Source organism: Gymnoscopelus braueri, assembly GCF_963280865.1.
Source record: "Gymnoscopelus braueri genome assembly, chromosome: 1".
Lineage (NCBI taxonomy): Eukaryota > Metazoa > Chordata > Actinopteri > Myctophiformes > Myctophidae > Gymnoscopelus > Gymnoscopelus braueri.
This window is the reverse complement of record NC_137603.1, coordinates 24,208,905-24,231,311: the sequence shown is the minus strand read 5'-3', so window position 1 is coordinate 24,231,311 and position 22,407 is coordinate 24,208,905. Positions and strand designations below refer to the sequence as shown.

General features: G+C 42.3%; 1 protein-coding gene across 1 annotated transcript; it reads left to right on the top strand.

The window, feature by feature from the left end:
* The first annotated feature begins 5,102 nt into the window (after positions 1-5,102).
* LOC308083987 (uncharacterized protein) lies at positions 5,103-11,372 on the top strand. The gene is made up of 2 exons (XM_080426442.1): positions 5,103-5,297; positions 9,041-11,372. Exon 2 carries the CDS (start codon positions 9,049-9,051, stop codon positions 10,765-10,767), a length of 1,719 nt encoding a protein of 572 aa, XP_080282568.1. The 5' UTR covers positions 5,103-5,297; positions 9,041-9,048; the 3' UTR covers positions 10,768-11,372.
* The last annotated feature ends 11,035 nt before the right edge of the window (positions 11,373-22,407 follow it).

Sequence of the window (22,407 nt, the reverse complement as noted above, 5' to 3'; positions counted from 1 at the left end):
GACAGCACAGTTCCCTGGGGAGCACACGTGTTGCACACCACACCAGCCCGTCAGACCTGCATCCCTGCAGCCTCACGTGCCGTGGTCTGTGAGGTAGTCAGTGACCCAATCCACCATGCCATGCTGCATCGCCGCAAGCTGATGTGGGCTAGGGGCGGCGTGGTTAGTGGGACTGGGAAGCCAGAGGCCCTGGTTGTCCCAGGCCAGGCCAGCTATGTGTCGATGTGTGTCCCTGAGCAAGACTCTTAACCCCTCATTGCTCCCCGAGTGCCGTAGAATGGTGCTCACTGTAGTTATAGGATGGATAAATGAAGGGGACAAATTGCACGTATGTGCAAATATACAGTGACAAAAAAAACGTCTTCCACAACTTAACCCCGCTGCTTTCCTGATGTCGGGGTGATGGGGTAGAAAGGCCACTGTTGTTCCTGCAGTCATAGGACACAGCCCCCACGTCCAAAGCAGGATAAATGTGGCACAGTCATAGTGACATATACATGGTAGGCCTACTGTATATTAGCATTCTTGTGTAATAGATAGATCTCCAGTAGATGGTGCTATACGCTCAAATTCAATAGACCAATTATTTGTTTACCAACATTGAGACTGGATGCACAGGTGATTGTTTCATGCAATCAATTCTCAACCTGTTGTTTCGGGGTGCGCGCACCCCAACCTCCTCTTGTGTGTTGGCTAGTGCTGCGCGCCCCAGCGAGACCTGGCAGAATGGGTTTCTTTTGCAACCAGTATGCCGCTTGCAACCAGTGTGACGTCGTCTGTTAAGGGGTCTATTCACCTGTTTCCTAGGCTGTGTGTTTTCCACTTCCTGTCCGATTTCATTGGATATCATTAGTCATCTGACCAGTTTCATTGGATTTCATTGGATCAAATCGACAGGAAGTGGAAAACACACAGGAAGTGGAAAGCCTAGGAACTTTGTTTTTTTTACAACCAAGGTTTATATCTTAGCTTGTAATCGCGATATTTTATACAGTGGGCGGGGGTATTCTGTCCGGTGGCTAAATATGCCTTTTTTACACAATAAAAAAGGTCCTGTGGTCTTTGATGGCCAGATGTGAGTTATTGGGGGCTAGAAGAGCTACTGTAAATAATAATAAAGAAAACGCGGGGTAATTGCGTAAAAAAATACATATTTAGCCACCGGACAGAATGCCCCCGCCCACTGTAAAAAAAGATCTATAAAACTATAACTATACAAAATTAGCACTCATCTTTTATTTACTTTAATTACAATCTAAAACATAAACCTTGGTTGTAAAAAAACTAAGTTGTCCTTTAAAACAACTTGCGAGCATTCCCTCCATTAAATAATGCTATTTTATCAAAAGTAATGCTATTACTTATAAGAAATTAAATAAAAAACAGTTCTACTTCACGTTGTTGTATTTTTGTATCCTTTAGAGAAATCATAGTCTGACTCTGAATATAAAGGCATAGAATGCCCTAACTTTCCATTCTTCTAAACAAATAATGCTGCCATATTGACAACTGATGTTCTAGTTTCAGTTGTATGAGAAAGGATGTGTGTGGAGACCAGTCCAAGTTTACTCTATATTTTTGCTCTATATATATTGTATTATATAATTGCTATAGGCCTACAAATGTGAAGTGACATCTATTTTGGCATGACAAATGGCTGCCTTGCAAGTGCCAGTTCTTACCTGAAAATGTCCATAGCTGTCTAAAAGAGAAAAATAGCCTCCAGATATTATGCTTTCTCAGTTGCATTTTCACTGATATCATATTGTGTAACCTTTTTAGTTTTGGGAGGTAGCATTTGGCAGAAGTATGGTAATTGATCTTAAAGGGATATTTCACTTTCAAACATGTTTGGGGTCGTTTTAACGTCTACTCAGGCTTTTGTGACCACCCCAGGCAGTTTTTAAGTTGCTTGATTCAGTATTTAGATACTTGATATTCATTTTATCAGACATATCTTATACAAACCCATTGTAACTTCAAACTCCATTTTAACCATGATGGATTCATCGAAAACACCTTGTCTAATGTGTGTATTCTTATTTACCTGCTCAAACCATTAGAATGAGCCTATGGTGTAATTTCCTCTCCTTGGTTTTTCACTTATTTTTGTTTCTTTTGATCTTTCAAGTGGTATAGTTTTGTTAATTTTTTATGGTGGGTTTTATAAGGCTTTTTTTGTACTTGACATTATGTCCTGGTGTGGGGGTTCTCTGCCTCCTTATCTAGTCACCAGCTCGATTCTGTATGTTAATGAGCCTGTGATGTCATTTCCTATAAAAGCCATGTTTGTGCTGCATTCATGTTTTGCCACCCTGATGAAGGCTGTGTGCCGCAACGCGTAGGTGTACTATTTTTTATTTTATTCTTGCAATGCATTAGCGCCTTTTTCCTAATCTTAAGAGCATATAGGCCAAAATGAATCATGCACAAGCGTTGTTAGACTGAATCACATCTTGTTTGCTCCCTCCCCCCACAAATGATCAACAGTAAAGCACAACCACCCCTGTCCCCCTCCCTTTTGGTGGTGTCGGTCCTACACCGTTGATGCTACCGGTTTGATGGTGGCCTTCATGCATCATCCATATTGTGCCCCATTCTTCCTCACCCCAAGTGTTACTGTTTAGCCAAGTTGGTTGTGATGGTTATGGGCTCTAAACATTTACATTATTCCTTCAGGGATTTCCCCCAGGCATACCAATATGGCTGTGGGTCCTCCATCTTTGTGAAGTAGATTGGTTGGCTCAGTATGGTTTTACCCCTGGGACCACATGCCAGAGCTCTTGGATCATGTGAAACTTGACCTCACCACTCTTTTTTTTTATCAGTGGAGTTTCACTGCCAGCAGGGAAAACAAAACAACTCGAGAACATATATTTTCTTATTCTCTAGCAGAGGCCCTTAAGAGAAACTAGATCCGCCTGCTCAATGAACCATGGCTTCAAGTGCAGGCCCTGAAGTAGACATTGAAGTGCATGTGTGAAATTCAATGAATCAAATATCATGGTGCAGTTGTTTTTTCTTGTCTTTTTCTTTGGTGGTATGCACACTTTTTATCCAAAGATTCAAGTTAACAACTCATATTTATTAAGTGCACAGACAATAAATATACAATTTAATCTCTATTGACACTGACAGTCCAAAAACATTTTCAGTATGTTATGTCCATTAAATATAAGTGTTATTGCTTGTGAGATGTACTACAACCTGGCTGTGTATTGTAATGTCAGGTCTAACAGAAGAGGGCACTGTCCTATCAGTAATGATGATGCTGCTTTCTTGGTCTTGTTTCTCCCAAGACAGCTCAGTTTGATTGTGCCCAAGTTTAAAGATTTACACCTGGTTAGAACAACTAAAACGTTGGTTGGTTAGTTGAAGAGTATAGGAAGTTCACAGGGTTAAGTATTCTAAAAACTGCTGTATAAAAAGAGTTGCACATGCAGAGCATGAAATGGGAAGTTTCTGTCTGGTTTCCAATTTGCTGCCTCAAATTTAGAAACATGACACTTGAAATGATAATTTGCTTGTTATGTTGCACCGTATGGTTATGTAAGAATAACTATGCTGTAGCCTGCAATCTAATCTCTCATATTTAGTTGCATTTGGATCTAATTATCAAACTGTCCTCAATTTGAATTATGCTTAAGAAAACACCCACTCTAGATTCCAAATGGTGTTGAATAAAACAATAAGTAACAGGATATGTTTGGGAAAATTCAGAATAGTCAGATTAGAGATTACCAGTGTCATTGTGATTTTGTTGTGCTTTAATAGAAACTTGTTTCAGTGCATTCCTGCAAAAGGTGTTAAGAAATTGTCATTTTTTTGCAGGAAGGCTGTTTAAGGAAGGACTCGTGGGGTGGTTTATCCAAGCTGTCCAGCTAAAACTTGTTTTGGCTCTGAAGTTATCAGGTCAGTGAAAGTATACATTGTATGAAAGCATCTGGAATTAATGAATATTTCTTGTAGTCTGTCTTCTGAGCAAACATGCATAGCTTTACTGTATGGTGTGTTAACAATTTCAGGTATCAGCATTTGGCAGTGTGTTTTACTGTTTAAATGGCCAGTGTGTTGTAAAACTTCATCTTGCCGCAACCCCTACCACCCATTAACACACAGAAGGCAAATGGCACCAATGTGCAATGCCTATTTAATTTGTGAATACAGACAGTTACCCTTTGGAGTTATTCATGCCTTGCAATTTGAACAATGACTTACAGAGCAGTACATTATGTAGCCAAACATTGCCTAAAGCATACGTGCTTCAGACAACCTGTTCTCAAGTATATAAGCTCTAAGCCACAGTATTATATTGACCTACTATCCCAGAAGCCCATGGTTCAGGTTCTGACTTATGTAACTATGTTGTTGCGCTATGGAAGTCACATTTTCTTATCCTGAGATCCAATATTGCTTATAATATTCAGAACGTGAGACCTTATTGGTGAAAGGGAAAAGTTATTCTCAATTGCATGTGGGCCTAAACAACCTAAAAAAAATTGTACCCTAGATATTATTTAAAAATAATTTAGAATAAGGCGCCCTGCAAAAGGGACTTTTCTTTATTGTTCACTGTGTAAGGTTGTTTTCCCCAGCAAGTTAAGTCGTTTGGTTTTGTCTAGGTCTATTTTGTGCCCCTTTTGTTTGCTATATTTGTTGATGGATGTTTGTTATGGGAATAAGGTTGACTAGTCTATTCCAGTGTTTCTAAACCTTTTCAGCCCGTGACCCCCCAAAATAATCATATCTAAACTGTCACCCCCACCACCCTGATGTAGCCTACAGTTAATTGAGGCATTCGATTTAGATGCCTCAACCGATAGAAAATAGCAGATCGTGAGGCGTTGAGCTTGTAGATCGGCCATTTTCACTATTTTCACAAACTATTCAACCACCAACTGTAACTGAACAGTAAAAATAAAATAAAAACGGCAGAAAACATGAGGTAAACAGTCTGTTCAATAAAGGCCCAATTTTCTTCCTGAGAAATATGTGCTTGTAATGGTAGTGGGTGTGCTAGGAAAGGAGGAGTTTAGAGGATGGGGAGGGAGGGTATAGATCGTAGTAGGTTGGGGTAGATTGTGATAACGACAGATGCCTAGAACACAGCGAGGGGCACAGCAGCACTCCTCAGTCAAAGCAGTGCAGATTGCACCTCGGAGAGCGGGGCGGAATCTGTGCAGCTGTCAGTCGCCAAGGTTTACTTTTATTATCATCATCAGTTCCAGCTGAAGCTTTGCAAGGAGTACAACAGATCTTCCAAGCAGTTTGTGAACGGATCGAAGCCACAAACACAGGTTAGTCTAAAACAGCCTTAGAACTATTTTCTTTAGATGCAGCAATTCTGAAAGAAAAGAAAGATGGAAAGAAAGGAAAATATTCTGACAATCATGTAGGACGGTGGTTCTCAACCAGTGGTCCGGGGACCAACAGTGGTCCTTGAGGGGGTCCCCAGCTAAATGTTGGAGAGTAGGTAATCAAATGGACCCTTAAGGCTATAGATCTTTAACTCTTGAGAGCGTAAAATGACCCTTACGGGTCCATTTGGTTTCGTGTTATGCTCAATAGTTATTATTGTTAAACATCTGCATTTACTTAAAGAATAGATATTTTTGATCAACGTTTGCCTGTTATCTCTCCTATGTTACCACATCAATGATCAATACAGCATGGAATTGTGGACAAAATCGTATCCAACGACAACAACATATTCTACGTCTTGGGTCTCAAATCTCATCAAATGGTGATGAATCCGTGGCTCAAATGCCGAATAAATAATGGACCTTGATATGAAAAGGGGTTGAAAACCACTGATTTGTAGGAGACTGGGCAGCTCACCCATTGTTCTCTCCTTGAATGAAGCTATAATTCTTCCGCTGGCAGCTAATTTATTATTTTCTTTTAAATTGGCGTGGCTCTATTGCGTCTACTCAGCGATAATTGCTAGTAGGCTATAGACCCCGATACCTTTCCTAATCAAACACTGCGTATATGCCAATAATGCATGACCTGTTGGGTAACTGGTTTCTCATAAAATAACAATGATCAAGCAAGCACGTCGCTGGTTTTATGTTTTATTATATGCCAGTAGAACAGCGATATTATGTTCAAATGGCCGTGAAAAAAAGGGTAGCTGATTAGAGGAGTGGGGTGCCTTGAGATGTGGGGGTGGGTGGAGTCTTATGGCCGTTAATCATGTGTGTGTAGGCTATAGTCATCAATAGATTGTGCCTTTGATTCTTCATCGGTGACTTTAAAGGTAGCTCGATGAAGTGACAATGTGGATAATCAGCGACATATCTAATTTCTATGTAACTATTCCCACTCATTTATTCGGTGCATGTGCTACAAATGTGTTTTCTTTTTTTGCGCACCTCCATCGTTTCCAACATTGTGCGCAAGGCATGGATTTACTATAATAACTACACGGAGTGCTGTTGATTGCTTCTTTATTGGGTCATTCGTTCCTAAATATATTGCCACACCAATAAAGAGCTGACAAAATGTTGGCCAATTAGTCCACATGCACGTTCTTAATAAGAATTATTCGAAGGGTTCGATCGATGCCATAAGGCCCCGGTTACTGTACGCTTATGGTGAATGTTCACAATAGTGTCCACCTTCACGCCAATCAGAGAAGTGGTGAGCAGGCACTGTTCTGTGGTTATGTAAGGGAGACATCATGGCTGGTCATTGTTTTCATGTGTTGAATGGACGTTGTCATCTTGGCCTAGAGCAGTGGTTCTCAACCTTTTCACCCCCCCCCCCCCCCAAAAAAATAAATAATAATAAAATGAAATAATCATATCTGAACTGGGGACCCCCATTGTGTTCGAATTCGTTCCACAGATAAATATGATCAATTTGGCCAATGTTTTATAGTAGCCTATAGTTTGTTGATTACTTTTGATGCAGTATTTGGTCTTTTTTCCCCTCTTTTCTTGAGGTACAAAAATGTCTGAAATTGTCATTTCACTATCATCTCTGGACCCCCCAAAAAACATGTGGGGACCCCCCTGGGTCCCGACCCACATGTTGAAAACCCCTGGGCTAAACGACCACTGCGTGCGTAATGGATGTGGCCTATCCTAGCCTAGCGCGTGGCGCATCCCGTTTTGATTGCTCCATTGCAGTACTATGGACAGCTCCGTGCCCATACGCGTCCCTTTACCGCAGTTCACATACTGTATGCACCCTGCAACTGGCCTCTTATTACAGTGGTTCTCAACCTGTGGCTCTGGACCCCCCTGGGGGTCCCCACAGGATGGGGGGGGGTCCCCAGATGACAGTACAGTGACAATTTAAGGACTTATAAGACCCTTTTAACCACAAAAAAAGACCATTACTGCGTCAAAAGTAATCAACAAACTATACTATAAAAACTGGTCAAACATTGGCCAAATTGTCAAATAATATGAGAAAGAGGCAAAAAAAAAAGGCCGATCTACGAGCTTGTAGATTTGCTATTTTCACAATACTGTATGTAGGCTATCTGAGTCAAACAAAATGTAATGCCTCAACTCCTACAATTCCAAGTGCTTGTCAGGGTGTGGGGTCCCCAGTTCAATTATCACTATCTTTGGGGTTCACAGCCTGAAAAGGTTGGGAACCACTGTCTTATGTATAGTCACTAATCTGACCTGCATGCATCAGAGCTAAATCAGACTCGTAGCCTCAATAAACGTCCATGCTCCTTCTCTATGCAAATGCATATGATGTTTGTTCATATTAAAACCGGTTGTTTGAGCTGTTCCATTCCCTGTGTCAGCTCTGGCATTTGTCTGAATCCTCAATCTGTCACTAAGAGATGGACTTCCAGTTCCCTATTTTCTAACCAAAAGGAAGTTACATTATTTGGTAATCATTAGTGCTTCCTCTTCATCACAGCATTGCTGTACAATGGATTCTCAGAACTGATTGGCATATAGCCTACATACAGATAAACTACCATAGACTGTGCATAAAATATTTGAGCAGTTCAGTTGTAGCACATTATATCCAATTTCAAAGATCTACACTTTGCTCATCCGTGCTTGTTCTGAATCCTAAATCAATCCAGGTTTTGCCTTGCTATGCACAGCACACTCTGGCAGTCTAGAGTAAGCTACTAGACAGAATAAATGCATGTCTTAAAAAGGCCCACACTAGAATAGGGGCTGTCTTGGCACACAACATTACCCAAGATTCCGTATGGAACCCTGTTGAGTCCTCAGATCTCAGAAAGGTTCCCATGTAGTGGTCATTTGTCTTCTAGCCAAACTGTCCTTGGCAGGGAGAAGTCTCCCAATTGGAATGCCCTCCTTTCCCCTTTCCAATAAAATCCTTTCTTGCAACTGAGGGGACTGAGTTGGTTGCAGAAAAGCTTTTTGTGTGTTACAACCATGGGCCTGTGGGCGAGAAACTAAGATATATTTAAAAAAAGCATTTATCTTGGCAATACTTCTTATTATGCGGTGTGTATAGACAGTACGTTAGCTAGACATTCTACAAATGGACGTGTTTTGAGGAACTACAATTATTATTATACAGTGGAGAGACAGAAAAAACAGGAGGATGTTTTGCATGTGATCATGGGATCAAGGTTTAGCTAATAGCCTGTGGTCTATTAGCTAAAACTTTATCCCATGTGACATTTGCTTTTCAGGTGGCTTTCAGAGCCTGGGCGCACCCATAAGCAAAACACTTATTTGAAGTGATCCACTGTATCACATGTTTTAAAGTAAATAGCCTCACAAGTCACTGTTATTTACAGTGTCATTTATTTTGCACTTTAAGTTTTCTTAAAACCGGTTCAACCATTTAAACCTGAGGCCGATTCTAAAGACGCCTTCTAAATCTGAAAAGCTTAAAAAATTACCAAACATTTATGTTGCTATATACTGTATATACAACTACCCAAAAAGGGTTATAGTTACGTAGAGGGTTTCCCGGTCTAAATGGGTTCAACGGTAAAGTTTAATACCCCCAACACTGAAGTCCACATATAAGGGACACTGCTGATCCAATGTTAACTGACACCATTATCCACTTGTTCCTATAGGAGACACCATGGGAGCCAAACTGAGTAAGAAGAAGAAGGGATATGATGTAAGCGACCCCAAAGAGAAGAGAGATGAGGTCACAGCAGCGGCTGTCAATGCAGTGGAGTCCATTCAACGCTCGGTCGAGAGCGCTGTACCAGCCCCATTGGCTGAGGTGACAGCTGAGGCAGGCAAGGTGGTATCGGCAGCGGTAGAGGAGACTGTTGGTTCAGCAGTAGCAGCAGTAACGGAAGCTGTGGAGTCAGTGGTGGGAACCTCAGAAGAGCCAGCACCAGCCCCTGAGGAACCTGCTCCAGCTGCAGAGGAACCTGCTCCAGCTGCAGAGGAGCCAGCTCCAGCTGCAGAGGAGCCAGCCGCAGAGGAGCCAGCCGCAGAGGAGCCAGCCGCAGCCGAGCCTGCTCCAGCCGCAGCCGAGCCTGCTCCAGCCGCAGCCGAGCCTGCTCCAGCCGCAGCCGAGCCTGCTCCAGCCGCAGCCGAGCCTGCTCCAGCCGCAGCCGAGCCTGCTCCAGCCGCAGAGGAGCCTGCTCCAGCCGCAGAGGAGCCTGCTCCAGCCGCAGAGGAGCCTGCTCCAGCCGCAGAGGAGCCTGCTCCAGCCGCAGAGGAGCCTGCTCCAGCCGTAGAGGAGCCTGCGCCAGTTCCAGAGGAGCCAGCTGCTGTCACAGAGGAGCCAGCTCCAGTTCCAGAGGAACCAGTTTCAGTCCAAGAGGAGGCAGCTCCAGTTCCAGAGGAACCAGTTGCAGTCCAAGAGGAGGTAGCTCCAGTTCCAGAGGAACCAGTTGCAGTCCCAGAGGAACCAGCTCTAGCAGAACCCCCAGTGGACGAGTCCCCAGTCGTAACAGAGGAGCCTGCTGCTCCAACACCAGAAGAGCTTGCAGAGGCTGTGCCTGAGCCTGAACCTGCTGCGATACCAGAACAGGTCACCATAGAGGAGCCTGTCCAAGCACCGGAGCCTGTTTCAGAACCCGAGCCAGAGCCCATCCCAGAGACAGTTATTGACACTGTGGAGGTGGAGGTGGTGCCAGAAACTGCAGCCGCTCCAGAACCTAAACCAACAGCTGAGCCCGAAACACCCGTGGAGACACAGGCTGAGGCCGAGACACCGGTCCCAGTTGCAGAGCCAGTAGCAGAGCAGCCTGTGGCAGAATCAGTTGCAGAGGTTGAGACAGAGTCAACAGTCGCTGAACCTGAACCTACAGAGCCCGCTGCAGCAGCAGCAGAAGAAGCAACAGCTCCAGAGAACTCTGCTCAGGCTGAAGTTCAGTCAGCAGTAGAGGAATTGGTCATGGCAGAAGCAGAGCCTGTCCCTGAGATTGTTGTCTCAGAATCAGCCCCTGTTGTTGAGGATACTGAAGAGGCTGAGGTGGTGGCGGAGGCCGCTACCGTGGCTGAAGAACCTGCTGCAGTCACCCCAGAGCCTGTGGTGGAAACCAAGATGGAAAATGGAGATATAGAGAGCCCTGCTGCTACAGAAGAGGTAGCAAAGATTGATGCACTGCCTACTGTAAACGGAGAGTGCAGTGTGTCTGCTGCTACTGATGAGCCACAATCAGAGCAATGTGTCAATGGTATTGAAAAGCCTGAGGAGATTCCTGTCAAGGAGCTGAGTGACATTGAACTGAAAAAGGACTTGATCCTGAGTGGGGCTATTCAGGAAGCTCCCGATGCGGTTTCTGACATGGTGGAGGCAATCGGCGCAACTGTCAGCCAAGCAGTTGACTCGGTCTGAAAAGATGGCATCTTTCAAAAATAATGTGAATTCCAGTTTTATCCTCAGATGGTGCAGATAAACTACACAACAATAACAACCACAGCTACACAGACTTTTTCAAATGTCTAAACCACCACAATGTTTCTTGTGGTAACTCAGGCAAAAAGGATTTTTATCTGGCTAACCAAAAATGAAATGCAACCACTCAAGAATATATATAGAGAGAGAGAATGAATAAGTAAGAGTGAATAAGTAAGTGTTCAAGAAAGATGGAAGCACAGAGAGGAGGCTTGTGTTTGTGGAAAGAGACAATAGGAAGCTAAATTGGACAGCACACTAAGAGGAAAATTACTGACCATTAACAATGGAAATAATGGATGGAATGAATAGTCTTGTCTTTGTGTGTGAGCCTGATGAATAATAAGAAATGGTTTATTTGAAATAGTGTTCCATATTAGTATATAATCTAATTTAGACTTTCACATATCCTTTCTGTAACTATATATATATATTAAAAAGCTATGGATGAAATGTTTTGGCCTTTTATAATGATGCAATCTGAGAGGAATGTTCATTTTAACTTGATGGCTTGGAATAGAGAATAATAAAAAACTGTCAGCCTACCTCATCTTTCTCCTTCTCATGCATTCTGAACATCGGTTATGTCGGGATTCTCTGAGGCAGGTACACCAAATTAATAGCAAGGTTTAGTTACCTTAACCCTATTTAGCTGTATTTTATGGCATTTACTTTTATGGTAGAATAAAATGTAAACAATGATCAGCAGTGAATCTTAGTGAAAGCCATTTTCAAGAGGTGAAAACAACCCATTTGCTTTTCCATTATTTCCTAAAGGAAAAAAATAAGCATAATTTAGGGCAGTGGTTCTCAACCGGGCCGCGACCCCCCAAAATAATTATATTTGAACTAGGGAAAGCTTGCAAGGTGTTGCAAGCTTGTAGATCGGCTATTTTCACAATTTCTGCCTCTTATATTATGTTGACAATTTGGCCAGTTTTTATAGTATACTTTTGATGCAGTAATGGTCTTTTTTTTTTTTTTTTAGGTATTAAAAAGGTATACAATTTTCAATTCACTGTCATCTGGGGACCCCCAAAAAATCCTGTGGGGACCCACAGGTTGAGAACCACTGATTCAGAGAACATGGAAGCTCTTTTACTTTCAAACAATGTGACATGCACCACCATTGCTGCCACACACCAGCTCTCATGGGTCAGGGTTTGGTTGCATGTTCATATCGGTGAAGGGCAATGTCCTTCAGGCCATGGGCCTCCAAAATATTTGGATTGGTGGAACCTGCTGGCTGTTGGTTGGACAAACAGATGAATGAAGCTCAGTGTATAATACGAGTAGAGATCATTTCATTTCTATAGTCATCTTCCCCCAGCCCTTTCACTATTACATCACCATACCTACCACTGAGGCTTCAACACTCCCAACATTTCACCAGGGGACCGAGAGGGGGAAGGGCCGGAATCCTTGCAAGAGAGGCAGGGAAAAGGAAGGGATAATTTATAGGCTAGGCTACTTTGTCAAACGGTCGTGTCACACGACAAAAATGCTGCATATTCAACTGAAGCACGTCTTTCAGCTGAAAATAGGCCTACGTCATTTTTGCTTGTTGATCGTTCGACGAAGTAGCCTAGCCTGTAACTGAGTCTGAAGGGTGGGGGGCAGGGGGATACCAAGAGGGGGATATAAGGAGTGGGGGTTGGTGTTCTGATGCAACACAGAGCAGGAGAAGACCTCTATGACAAATGAAATAATCTCTCGTTTGGTGTCAAACATTTTCCTCTTCCATGTGGTTGGCATAATCGGGCAAGAAAAACTAGTTTGCAGAGTGCAGAGGATTGAAATTAGCATGGATAAACAGGTTTTGACACCTACTTGATCCCTCCGTGTAGAATGTTGCCGAGCTTGCTGCTCACACAGCTATGTCAGAACAGACGGGCTATAAGGTCCCTCTCAAGAAGACGCTAAAGCTGCATTAACACAGGGGAGTTAAATGAGCTTGATAAGAATGTTTCTGTGTGGATTTAATCATCTGTGTGCGTGTGTGTGTCTTTGTGGTATTTGTTTAGTTACAGCGTGAACACAGAATCCTGAAATATCCACTGGACTGCGAGTCCAAAATGTGAGCGAAGATTAGATCGCTATATGAAAGGTCCCCATACAGGTACCTCCAACTCTATAATGAGCTGCTCCGCATACCAGCTCTCTCCAGTTTCTTAAAAAAATACCCTGGCCCTTAGATTTATGAAAGGAATGTTCTGGGGAGAAGTTGGGGGCCAAGAGGATGAACTTGATGGCATGTTTTTCTTCTCCCTCCCTCTCTCTTAAGAAAGATGTCAAAATGTCTCAGTTTATATTTGTGGCAAAGGTTGAAAGGCCAAAAGGTCGTTACCTTGGATATATATACGTATATATATTTTTTCTTACTGTCAAAGTGAGATCTTCCATAGGATGGACTGAAAGCATGTGAAAGTTTAAGAAGTGTTTATATACCAACTTTCAATGTCAACAAGCTATCATGTCTATTAAAGGGAAAGACACTCCTAGCCCCTCTCAGCAGAGCATAATATCGTAGATTCAGAATCAATCAGTTTAATTTTTCACATCACAGTCCTACAAGTGTAAAGCAGTGGGTGAACCATTTTTCATGCATGTTTTGTAGTATTCTGTGAGAGGATTGAGGTTAAGAAAACATGTTAAATGGTACAAATAAACATACATGTATACATATCAGATAGCGTATGTGAGAGCAGGTATATACAGGATATTTAGACCACTGGCACGATATACAGGTGTGTACATGTTCTTTAGAAACATTAAGATCATACTGGTGTGTGCATAACGTGATAACATAAGGCTGGGTAAAACAAAAAGTAGCAGTTGAATTCCCACTTATTAATTACTATAATGGTTCAAGGTTAGGGCTCTTTCATTAGTGCCATTTAAACCGACCTTGGTCTGCTCGTAACTCTCATTGAATACTTCCTTTGAAGCAGGGGTAAAGCAAAAAAGAAAGAAGAAAAAAAGGGGAAAAAACATAAATGTTTCACAACCCCATCAGAGCAGTTATGCAACCAGTGACAACCACAGCCAACCCACAGCACGAAATATTAGGCTAACCTTTTTCTAATGGGAAGCATGGGTGTTTGAAATTAGAGCACTTGCCAAACTGCAATTCATTTAACAATTGAGGGAAGCCGAGCCAAGTGAAGAAATTAAAATGAAATGCTTGAACTCTCTCTCTCTCTCTCTCTCAGTGTGACAGAACAGGGTTCTTGTGTGAATCTTGATTTAAACACTGCCCTAAAGTTGCATAGTTTTAAAAGACCAGCTGCATTGCCTGGATACCTCAAACACTATGGGCTCTATAGAGAAGCTTTGGCACAGAGTGCAGACTGCCTTTCAGCCTCTCTTCATTCTGTGTGGAGACATGGCTTCCGTCTCTAGCCATCCCTAATTGATGCCTGGGCCAAGCGCAAGAAATGAGTGTAATGAGTTTAAGTGTATACGTAATAAGTGTAAAGGCTGTTATGATGGCTTGTCCTGCTCTGTATGTCTTTCTGCAGGTGATTGGTATACGCATATGGTTCAACAGAGCAAATGCACCTGCGTGTGGCGAGACATGAAAGTATGGACCTTGTTATTGGAATTGCTTTGCTAGGAAATAGCTTGGGTCCAAGTTTATTTCCTGTTGGCTACTGATATCACCAACGCTGCAACAGGAAATAAACTTGGACCCATTTCTGTTTATGTTGTCAAGTGTGAAAAGGTCTAGGAGAGGGCTGCAGTCTTTCCTGCAAACTCCTGTGAAAGTTCTGTCTTCTTCTCAAGGCTCCCGGCCTGCATCATCCTCAGGTCCTTATTCTTAGGGAAGTTGTGTTGAGCAACAATTCTTTCCATCTCAGAAACCACAGTCTCACACAGCAGAATGCTCTCTGTAATATTATCTTAATGTTTGATTCATTTGAGACCGCACTGGAGATATGAAAGACAGCAAATTTAGGGCATGAGGTGGTAATGAGCTGCAAGACTATATAAAACAAGTCTGTATTAAAGCATTTCAGTGTATTTAAGCACTGAATTAATTTCCCTTGACTCCTCTTGGTCAGCTATTTTTCTAAAGGCATCTAAAAGTGTTATCATGCAACAAGGCGTAAAGATCCATGGACTTGAGGAAAGCCTGCTCAAATTTCTAAGCTATTGGCTGAATTAGAGACATGCTTTCCCCCTGCTCTCGCCCCTCAGCTGCTGATGTTGCTAATAGGAATCAGGTGGCCACACTATGGCAACAACTGATCGGTATTTATTATTCAAGCGAGAGGGTGTCTGTCAGAGGAACTGTATGCACATGCAAGACACATCTAGATCTCTCTCTCTCTCATCCCTCTCTCTCTCCTTCTTTCTCTTCCTCTTTCCCTCTCTCTCTCCTAGACACACACACATTGTCTCTTCCCCATTATGTTCTCTAAAACCGCCAGCCATTAAGATATGGTGACTGACACGATTATGCTGAACAAACAGCAGGACGTTGTGCACACATCAGCAAGCTTAAGACGTTCTGTTTTCTGGTAACATCTCTCTCTCTCTCTGCGAAATTACATAAATACAACCCCCACCCCCTTCACTTATGTTTGTACTTCTAACATTTTTAGCATCTTCGACTCTCTCTGTCTTTATAGTTCCGGTTCTGGTCGACCACCCCACCCCCAACCACCCCATCTGGACCTATGTGCACTAATGCTGTCATTATCATGAGGGCAAGCAGAAGCCTATTAGTCAGAGCTCAGTGGTGGTAAGGATCTATATTGATCTGTGGGGTTAGTCTAATGGACACTGATTCCCCCTTCCCTTCTCAAAGAGCCCATCACCCACGCACGCACGGACGCACGCCCATATGCACGCACGTGCATATATGCATGCACTTTCTCTCTCTCTCTCTCACACACACACACACACACACACACACACACACACACACACACACACACAGGCTATTCTTTCTCTGCAGCTGCAGAGCTGAGTGAATGGCCACTTAACAGCTCTGTCATTCTCTTGGTCTATACCTTCTGTGCAGAAGGGGGTTGTGTGCGTAGAGAGGGAAATGTGCATGTTGGTGTATGTGTACTGTATGTAAATAAACTGCCTTTTAAATGGCTGCAGGGGTGTACCGGGGATCAACTCTTTGTCACGCTGCTCAAAACCAGAGAGAGAGAGAGAGAGAGAAATAGAGAGAGAGATTCAGACTCAATTTATTCCAGGCCATTAAATGGACTAGGAAATAGTATGGCTTCACGCACTAACACACACACACACACACATTCACACACGGACAAACGCACACGCACGCACGCACGCACGTACGTACACACGTACACACATCACACTTATCTAAGTGTTTTCAGATGTCTATGAAGGATTTAAGGATGTTCCAAAGTGTGTGTGTGTGTGTGTGTGTGTGTGTGTGTGTGTTAAGCTCTCCAGTGCAACGTTGGATTTACCTTTCACTCGTCCCTCATCTAGAAAGCAATAATTAACCAACAGCGTTTGTGATTGCATCAGACCTTCTAGCGCTGACTGAAACAATGGTAGGGGGTACAGAAGGGGAATGTAAGCAGTGTGTGTGTTTTAGATTAGAGGTGGAAACTCTGTTCTGTTATGAGAAGTCACCTTCATGTAGTAGACACACACACACACACACACACACACACACACACACACACACACACACACACACACACACACACACACACACACACACACACACACACACACACACACACACACACACACACACACACACACACACACTAACATCATCATGTTGCATAAGTGAATGTGAAACTAGGAGTACCCTCCTCCATGTTTCTTTTTAAAGGATATTGAAAGCAGGGTCCATGTAATTTCCATAATGTGCCGGCAATCCTGCAACAATGGTCATACACAATGTCAATGTAGTTCAATAGTTAACTCACCAGAAGAAAATACTCTTCAATGCATTAACAATAAAATAACTATTGCAAGTCTCGCTGGCATCATACAAATTCCAAAATGAGATTAAAATTCATTAAATTGTTAATTAGATTATTTCAGGATTTTGCTGTGTGCCATAGCCACACCATGGTAGCCACATGAATGGGCCTCTGTGACAGATGACCTTGACTGTGCTGCAGGTGACGGGGCTAAATCAAAGCTACTACTTACACAAGACAGCCAAAGCTGCCTGCATTATTTATACATGAAATGACCGCTGGCAACCGGGAAAACAGTGAGGGCAGCAGGACAGAAAGAACAGAGAAATAGGGGCAGGGGCACAGGTAGAGAAACAGAGGCAGTGAAAGGTTATCTTACAGAAGGAGGGAGAGAGAGAGAGAGAGAGAGAGAGAGAGAGAGAGAGAGAGACTTGCCTCGGATATTTGCTGTCGCCAAAGGTATGGGCTATTCCAACCTGTTATTGCAGCACAGTGTGTGTGTGTGTGTGTGTGTGTGTGTGTGTGTGTGTGTGTGTGTGTGTGTGTGTGTGTGTGTGTGTGTGTGTGTGTGTGTGTGTGTGTGTGTCTCATCGTGTGTTTGCATTTGTGTGTAGTAGCACACATGAAAGACACAGAACTCGTGAGCAGAACAGGACATTCTGAGAACAAAAAGCCATTCAGGAGGCTATCCTGTTGTGCAACACACACACACCTACACACCTACACACACACACACACACACACACACCTACACACACACACACACACACACACACACACACACACACACACACACACACACACACACACACACACACGCACGCATGCAAATTCACATTTGTATGTAAAACTATCTTCCAACCATATGTAGCAGAGACTCCTGTTCACTGTGTAAATTGAAAGCTGATAACAGCTATGACAGCTCAGAATATAGATGGAGCCGCTCGCTGACTGGCTTTTATCTATACTCTCTATCACTTCCACTACTGGCTGACTGGCTGAATGAATGGCTATAGGTGAATGTTTTGCTAAGCTTGCTGGTTGGCCAGCTGCCTACTGGGTGACTGTTGACCGTGAATGGATGAGTGGTTTGCTAGCTGGGTTTTTTTTTGCCAGCCATTTCCCCTTTAACCACTTGAACGCTCTATAGACCTCAGTTGCAACTGTACTCGGTATGCTCTTTTTTCACTATATCAAATCTCTTTGCCAAAAATAGCTGATTCACAATAGCTGATTTGTAACATAACATATTTTTGGTTAACGTTCCCCCCCCGAATAGGGGTGCTGAGCTTCAAGTGGTTAAAAACTTTCAACCTGGCATCCCCTATTTTCAGTGGTGGAAAAAGTACTCAAATGTTTTACTTAAGTAAAAGTATCAATACTGCAATGTAGAAGTACTCTGTTTCAAGTAAAAGTCCTGAATAAAAAATATACTTGAATAAAAGTACAAAAGTATTGGTATCAAAATGTACTTAAATGTTTGAAAATAGCAGATCTACAAGCTCACAACGTGTCGCATCGTGACGCGTTGTGATCTTGTAGATCGGCTATTTTCAAATAGCCTAGGTATAAAATAGGGCTAAAGTAGTTAATGTATATTTTATAATGTAATAATTTATATCTGCAAAGTAACTAGTAACTAAAGTTTTCAAATAATTGTACTGAAGTAAAAGTACAATATTTTCCTCCGAGATGTAGTGGAGTAGAAGTAAAAGTATAGACAATTGGAATTACCTCAAAATTGTACTTAAGTACAGTACTTGAGTAAATGTACTTAGTTACTTTACACCACTGCCTATTTTAGGTATATCGTTATAGGCGGACGATTTCAAAAGATTAAAAAAACTTATCCAAACGTTTTAAAAATAGCAGATCTGCAAGTTTACAACGCTATTTTTGCTAGCAATTTGTCGTACATTGAAGGGATTAAGTGGTCAATGGCTTTGGTTTTAGAGTTTGTGTTTGTTTACAGTTTGTCCACAGTCATTAAAACATGACCAAACTTAATGAAAAATGTCAATGTTGGCTAAACATCACTGGTGATTAATAAGTCATGGATGTACGCATTTTGTTTGTAAATCTTTTCTCCAGGGACCTTTTTCCGAAATGGTCTAGCCACCAGGGGGCCCTACTGGCAGTTTATTTTTTACCTGTTTGTGCGAGTAAAACAATTTCTGTATATATGTATATAATGGTTTCCTTCATGTTCTCTTACAAAACTTGTCAGATTTTGTTGTAAAGATTCGCTGATCTGTGCAAAATATACTGTAACTATTCTAGACAGACATATTGTTTCAGCACCTTTGATTGGACAGCTCCAATATGGGTGGTGTACTGTAGGACCTGCAGATCCTGAGATAACGTAGGCCTACTGACAAGATTTCGAGCATTGCACACAATATTAAGATGTTTGTACAGCTATGTTTAAAAGAAAAGGTTGGCAACCGTCATGATTGACCTCCACCTGCAGAGAGCCATGCCCGGAAGCACCCTTTTTTGGGTTGTCTGTCCGTCCGTCCATCTGTCCTTCCGTCTGTCTGTCTGTCTGTCTGTCTGTCTGTCTGTCTGTCTGTCTGTCTGTCCGTCCGTCCATCTACGCCCATATGTCCATCTACGTCCATGTGTCCGTCTGTTCATCTGTCAGTCCGTATGTCCGTACGTTCCAACATTATGAACGTGATATCTCATTACATTTTTGGCCTCGCAAACCAATCAGAAGGTTGAGGTTATCCTTTCAGACTATGGCCAAGGGATAGAGACACGGCCAATGTGCATAATGTTTGTTAACAAGTTGCTTATTTCTAACCTAAAATGTTGATGCTGATTAAAGGGATTGTTGGCAACATTAAGCCTAAATTTGAAAAATATCTCTATATATATATTTTGCATTTTTTCCCCTCTATCAGCCACTATATAATGATGCTGGGGTGTTTTCCTGCATTGAAACACAGTCCTCTTTCTGAAATCGTATTTTTCCTACTGTTTATGTTTGTGTCGGCATCCGTGCGCGTCCGTGTCCGTGTGAACTTTTTACTTTCGGTTTGAAAACGCTCTCAAACTTCGTTTTTGAGGCACATAATTTACTTTTCAGATAGCGTTTGGATAAAATGTAGTTGTTTAACTTCATATATGTGGTCAATTTGTCATGAAAGAGCCTATTTAAAAATATAAATTCAGAGAACCGGCAGGGGCGGGCAGTTCCGCGAATTGTATCCGAATAAAGTAACCTATATTCGGCATGGCCCGTTTAGAAGTGCCCTTAACTCTATGGAACTCCTCCCTGCGTCACCCCCTGGTGGTCGGGGAAACGAACTGCTGGAGTTTTTTTCTTTGTTTATCTCTGAATCGCCTACAATCCCTACAATAATACACAGTCTGGACGTCATCTTGATTGAGATTCAAAACGGAGTAGCTCTGTAATTAAAAGCAGGTGTGTTTGGAGGAAGGTGCAGCTATGATTCATTTATATTCATACAGGTCTATCTATGTCATCACGCAGCACGTTTTCGTTTCACAGGAATTAATTAAGATTGGCCTTTTAGGGACTTTTGATATAAAAATACACACAAATTTACTTTTTAATTTTCTTTGTCATCTATTGTTAGGTATGTCCGGTATGTCCATATTATGACCATGAATATGCTCTAAATTAATTTCACTACGTCTTTAACGCCTTAAGGGGATTTCATGACAGGCACAAAGATCCACTTGGACTCAACAATGAACTGATTGTGCAGGTGTACTTGGTCAAAGGTCAAGGTCACTGTGACCTCATGTCCTTCCCATTCACGTCAGGAATGACATTTGACTGAAACGTCCACTTGGACTCAACTGATTAGAAGTGTGTAGTCAAAGCAAGGTCATAAGTCAAGGTCACTGTGAACTCCCAAAACACGTTAATTAAATACCTTCAAATCTTCACTACATACAATATGAGTCTGGACAGACAGGCAAAATGTCGAATAACTTGGTATTGGTTTTTTAAGACTTTTTTTAGGCTTTATTTCCATAGAACGGTGTAGATTGATAGGAAATGGGGGGGGAGTCGGGGAGTGACACGCAGCAACGGTCTGTCAGGCTTGAGAATCGAACCCGGGACGGGACTTGCTGTTAGGCTGTATCAGAGCCTATATATGGTATTTTCCTTAACCACTCGGCCATCGGTCCCCTGTGACGTGGTATTTCTAGTTTTATTTGCGCATCCCAGTGAAATCGAGAGGCTTAATGTTATCTCAAAAGACCGCTTCAAGCGAGTCCACAGCACTGGCGGTTCCCCGGACAAAACGAAGTGCAAATTCAGCCACCCTAGTTGACAAAATGTACTCACACACAATCTGGTCAGTTTGATTCATGTGTTTACCTCTGTAACTATGCATGGCATACAAACCAGAGAGTCTCATACAAACAGTACAAACTGTTTAGTCACAATTTTCACAACGGAACAGCAATGTAATGAGCTCAGACATGAGGATGCACAATACAAATGCACAACACACAAGTTGCGTACACAACAATTATTATTGAATTGTTTTGGGGTGTAGGTGAGGGGGGCACAAAGCAGGTTTAAATAGATTGAATAATCATAACATAACTTTGACAAAATATAACACAGCTAGTCTCAAGCTAGTTTCAGGTCTGCAAGTCGATTTTCATAGCGCACTTAAATGGTCTATGGCTTCCTCGAAAATAAAACAAGTCGTGGAAAATGGTCGGCATTAATGTCAAGTATACCTTCAATGGAAGTCAAAATGATAAATGTGCCACACCACTAGTGTGATCCTTTGCACTTGTGTCTGTTCAAATGATCCAAAAACGTCTTGTTAATACTAAATAGTTTTCACTTCTTAAGACATACTGTAGATACATTTCACTAGCTGAGGTTAGCACAACAACTGTACAACTGTAGTAGCACACCTTTGTTCATATACTGTAAGTAAGAAGGTGAAATCCTATACTAGTGTCAAACATAAACATTTCTTTACATATTATGGTTGGCTCACATTGTTTTGTCAGCAGAGTACAAGGCCTCAATGTTCTTTTTTTCTTGTCACACCCCCACCACGCCACATCCCACCACACACACACACACACACACACACACACACACACACACACACACACACACACACACACACACACACACACACACACACACGCACACACGCAGTATAGCATTGTATAGTATGAAGCTGAGCTCTGTGTACATGCACACACATGCAAAGCACACCATGCACTAATGTGCATAATACAAAACACGCCCACGCATATATAGTGCACTCCTAATATATGTGGTCACTGATGATAATAGGTCTGTTGCAGCTCTATGTGAAAAGCAGACCTGGTCAGGGCCTCCGGCTGTTCTCAGCAGCCAACTAGAAATAGCTGCTCAAGGCATGTCTCACCCACTGTCAAGGTACTGTGCAGAGGTGCACAGCACTGATGTAACAAAACGTTGTAACATATTATATATCTCTCTGTAGAAGACACTGTACAGCCTCTCTTGAACAGCTTTGTGACAAGAAACACATCAGCTATGTTTAACAAAATGCCAACAAACTCCCAATGTATCGAGTGTAAATAGCACATACAAATCCATACATAGGCTACATGTTTTCATGAATTAAATTGCATCATATACGATTTATATTTATCAAAG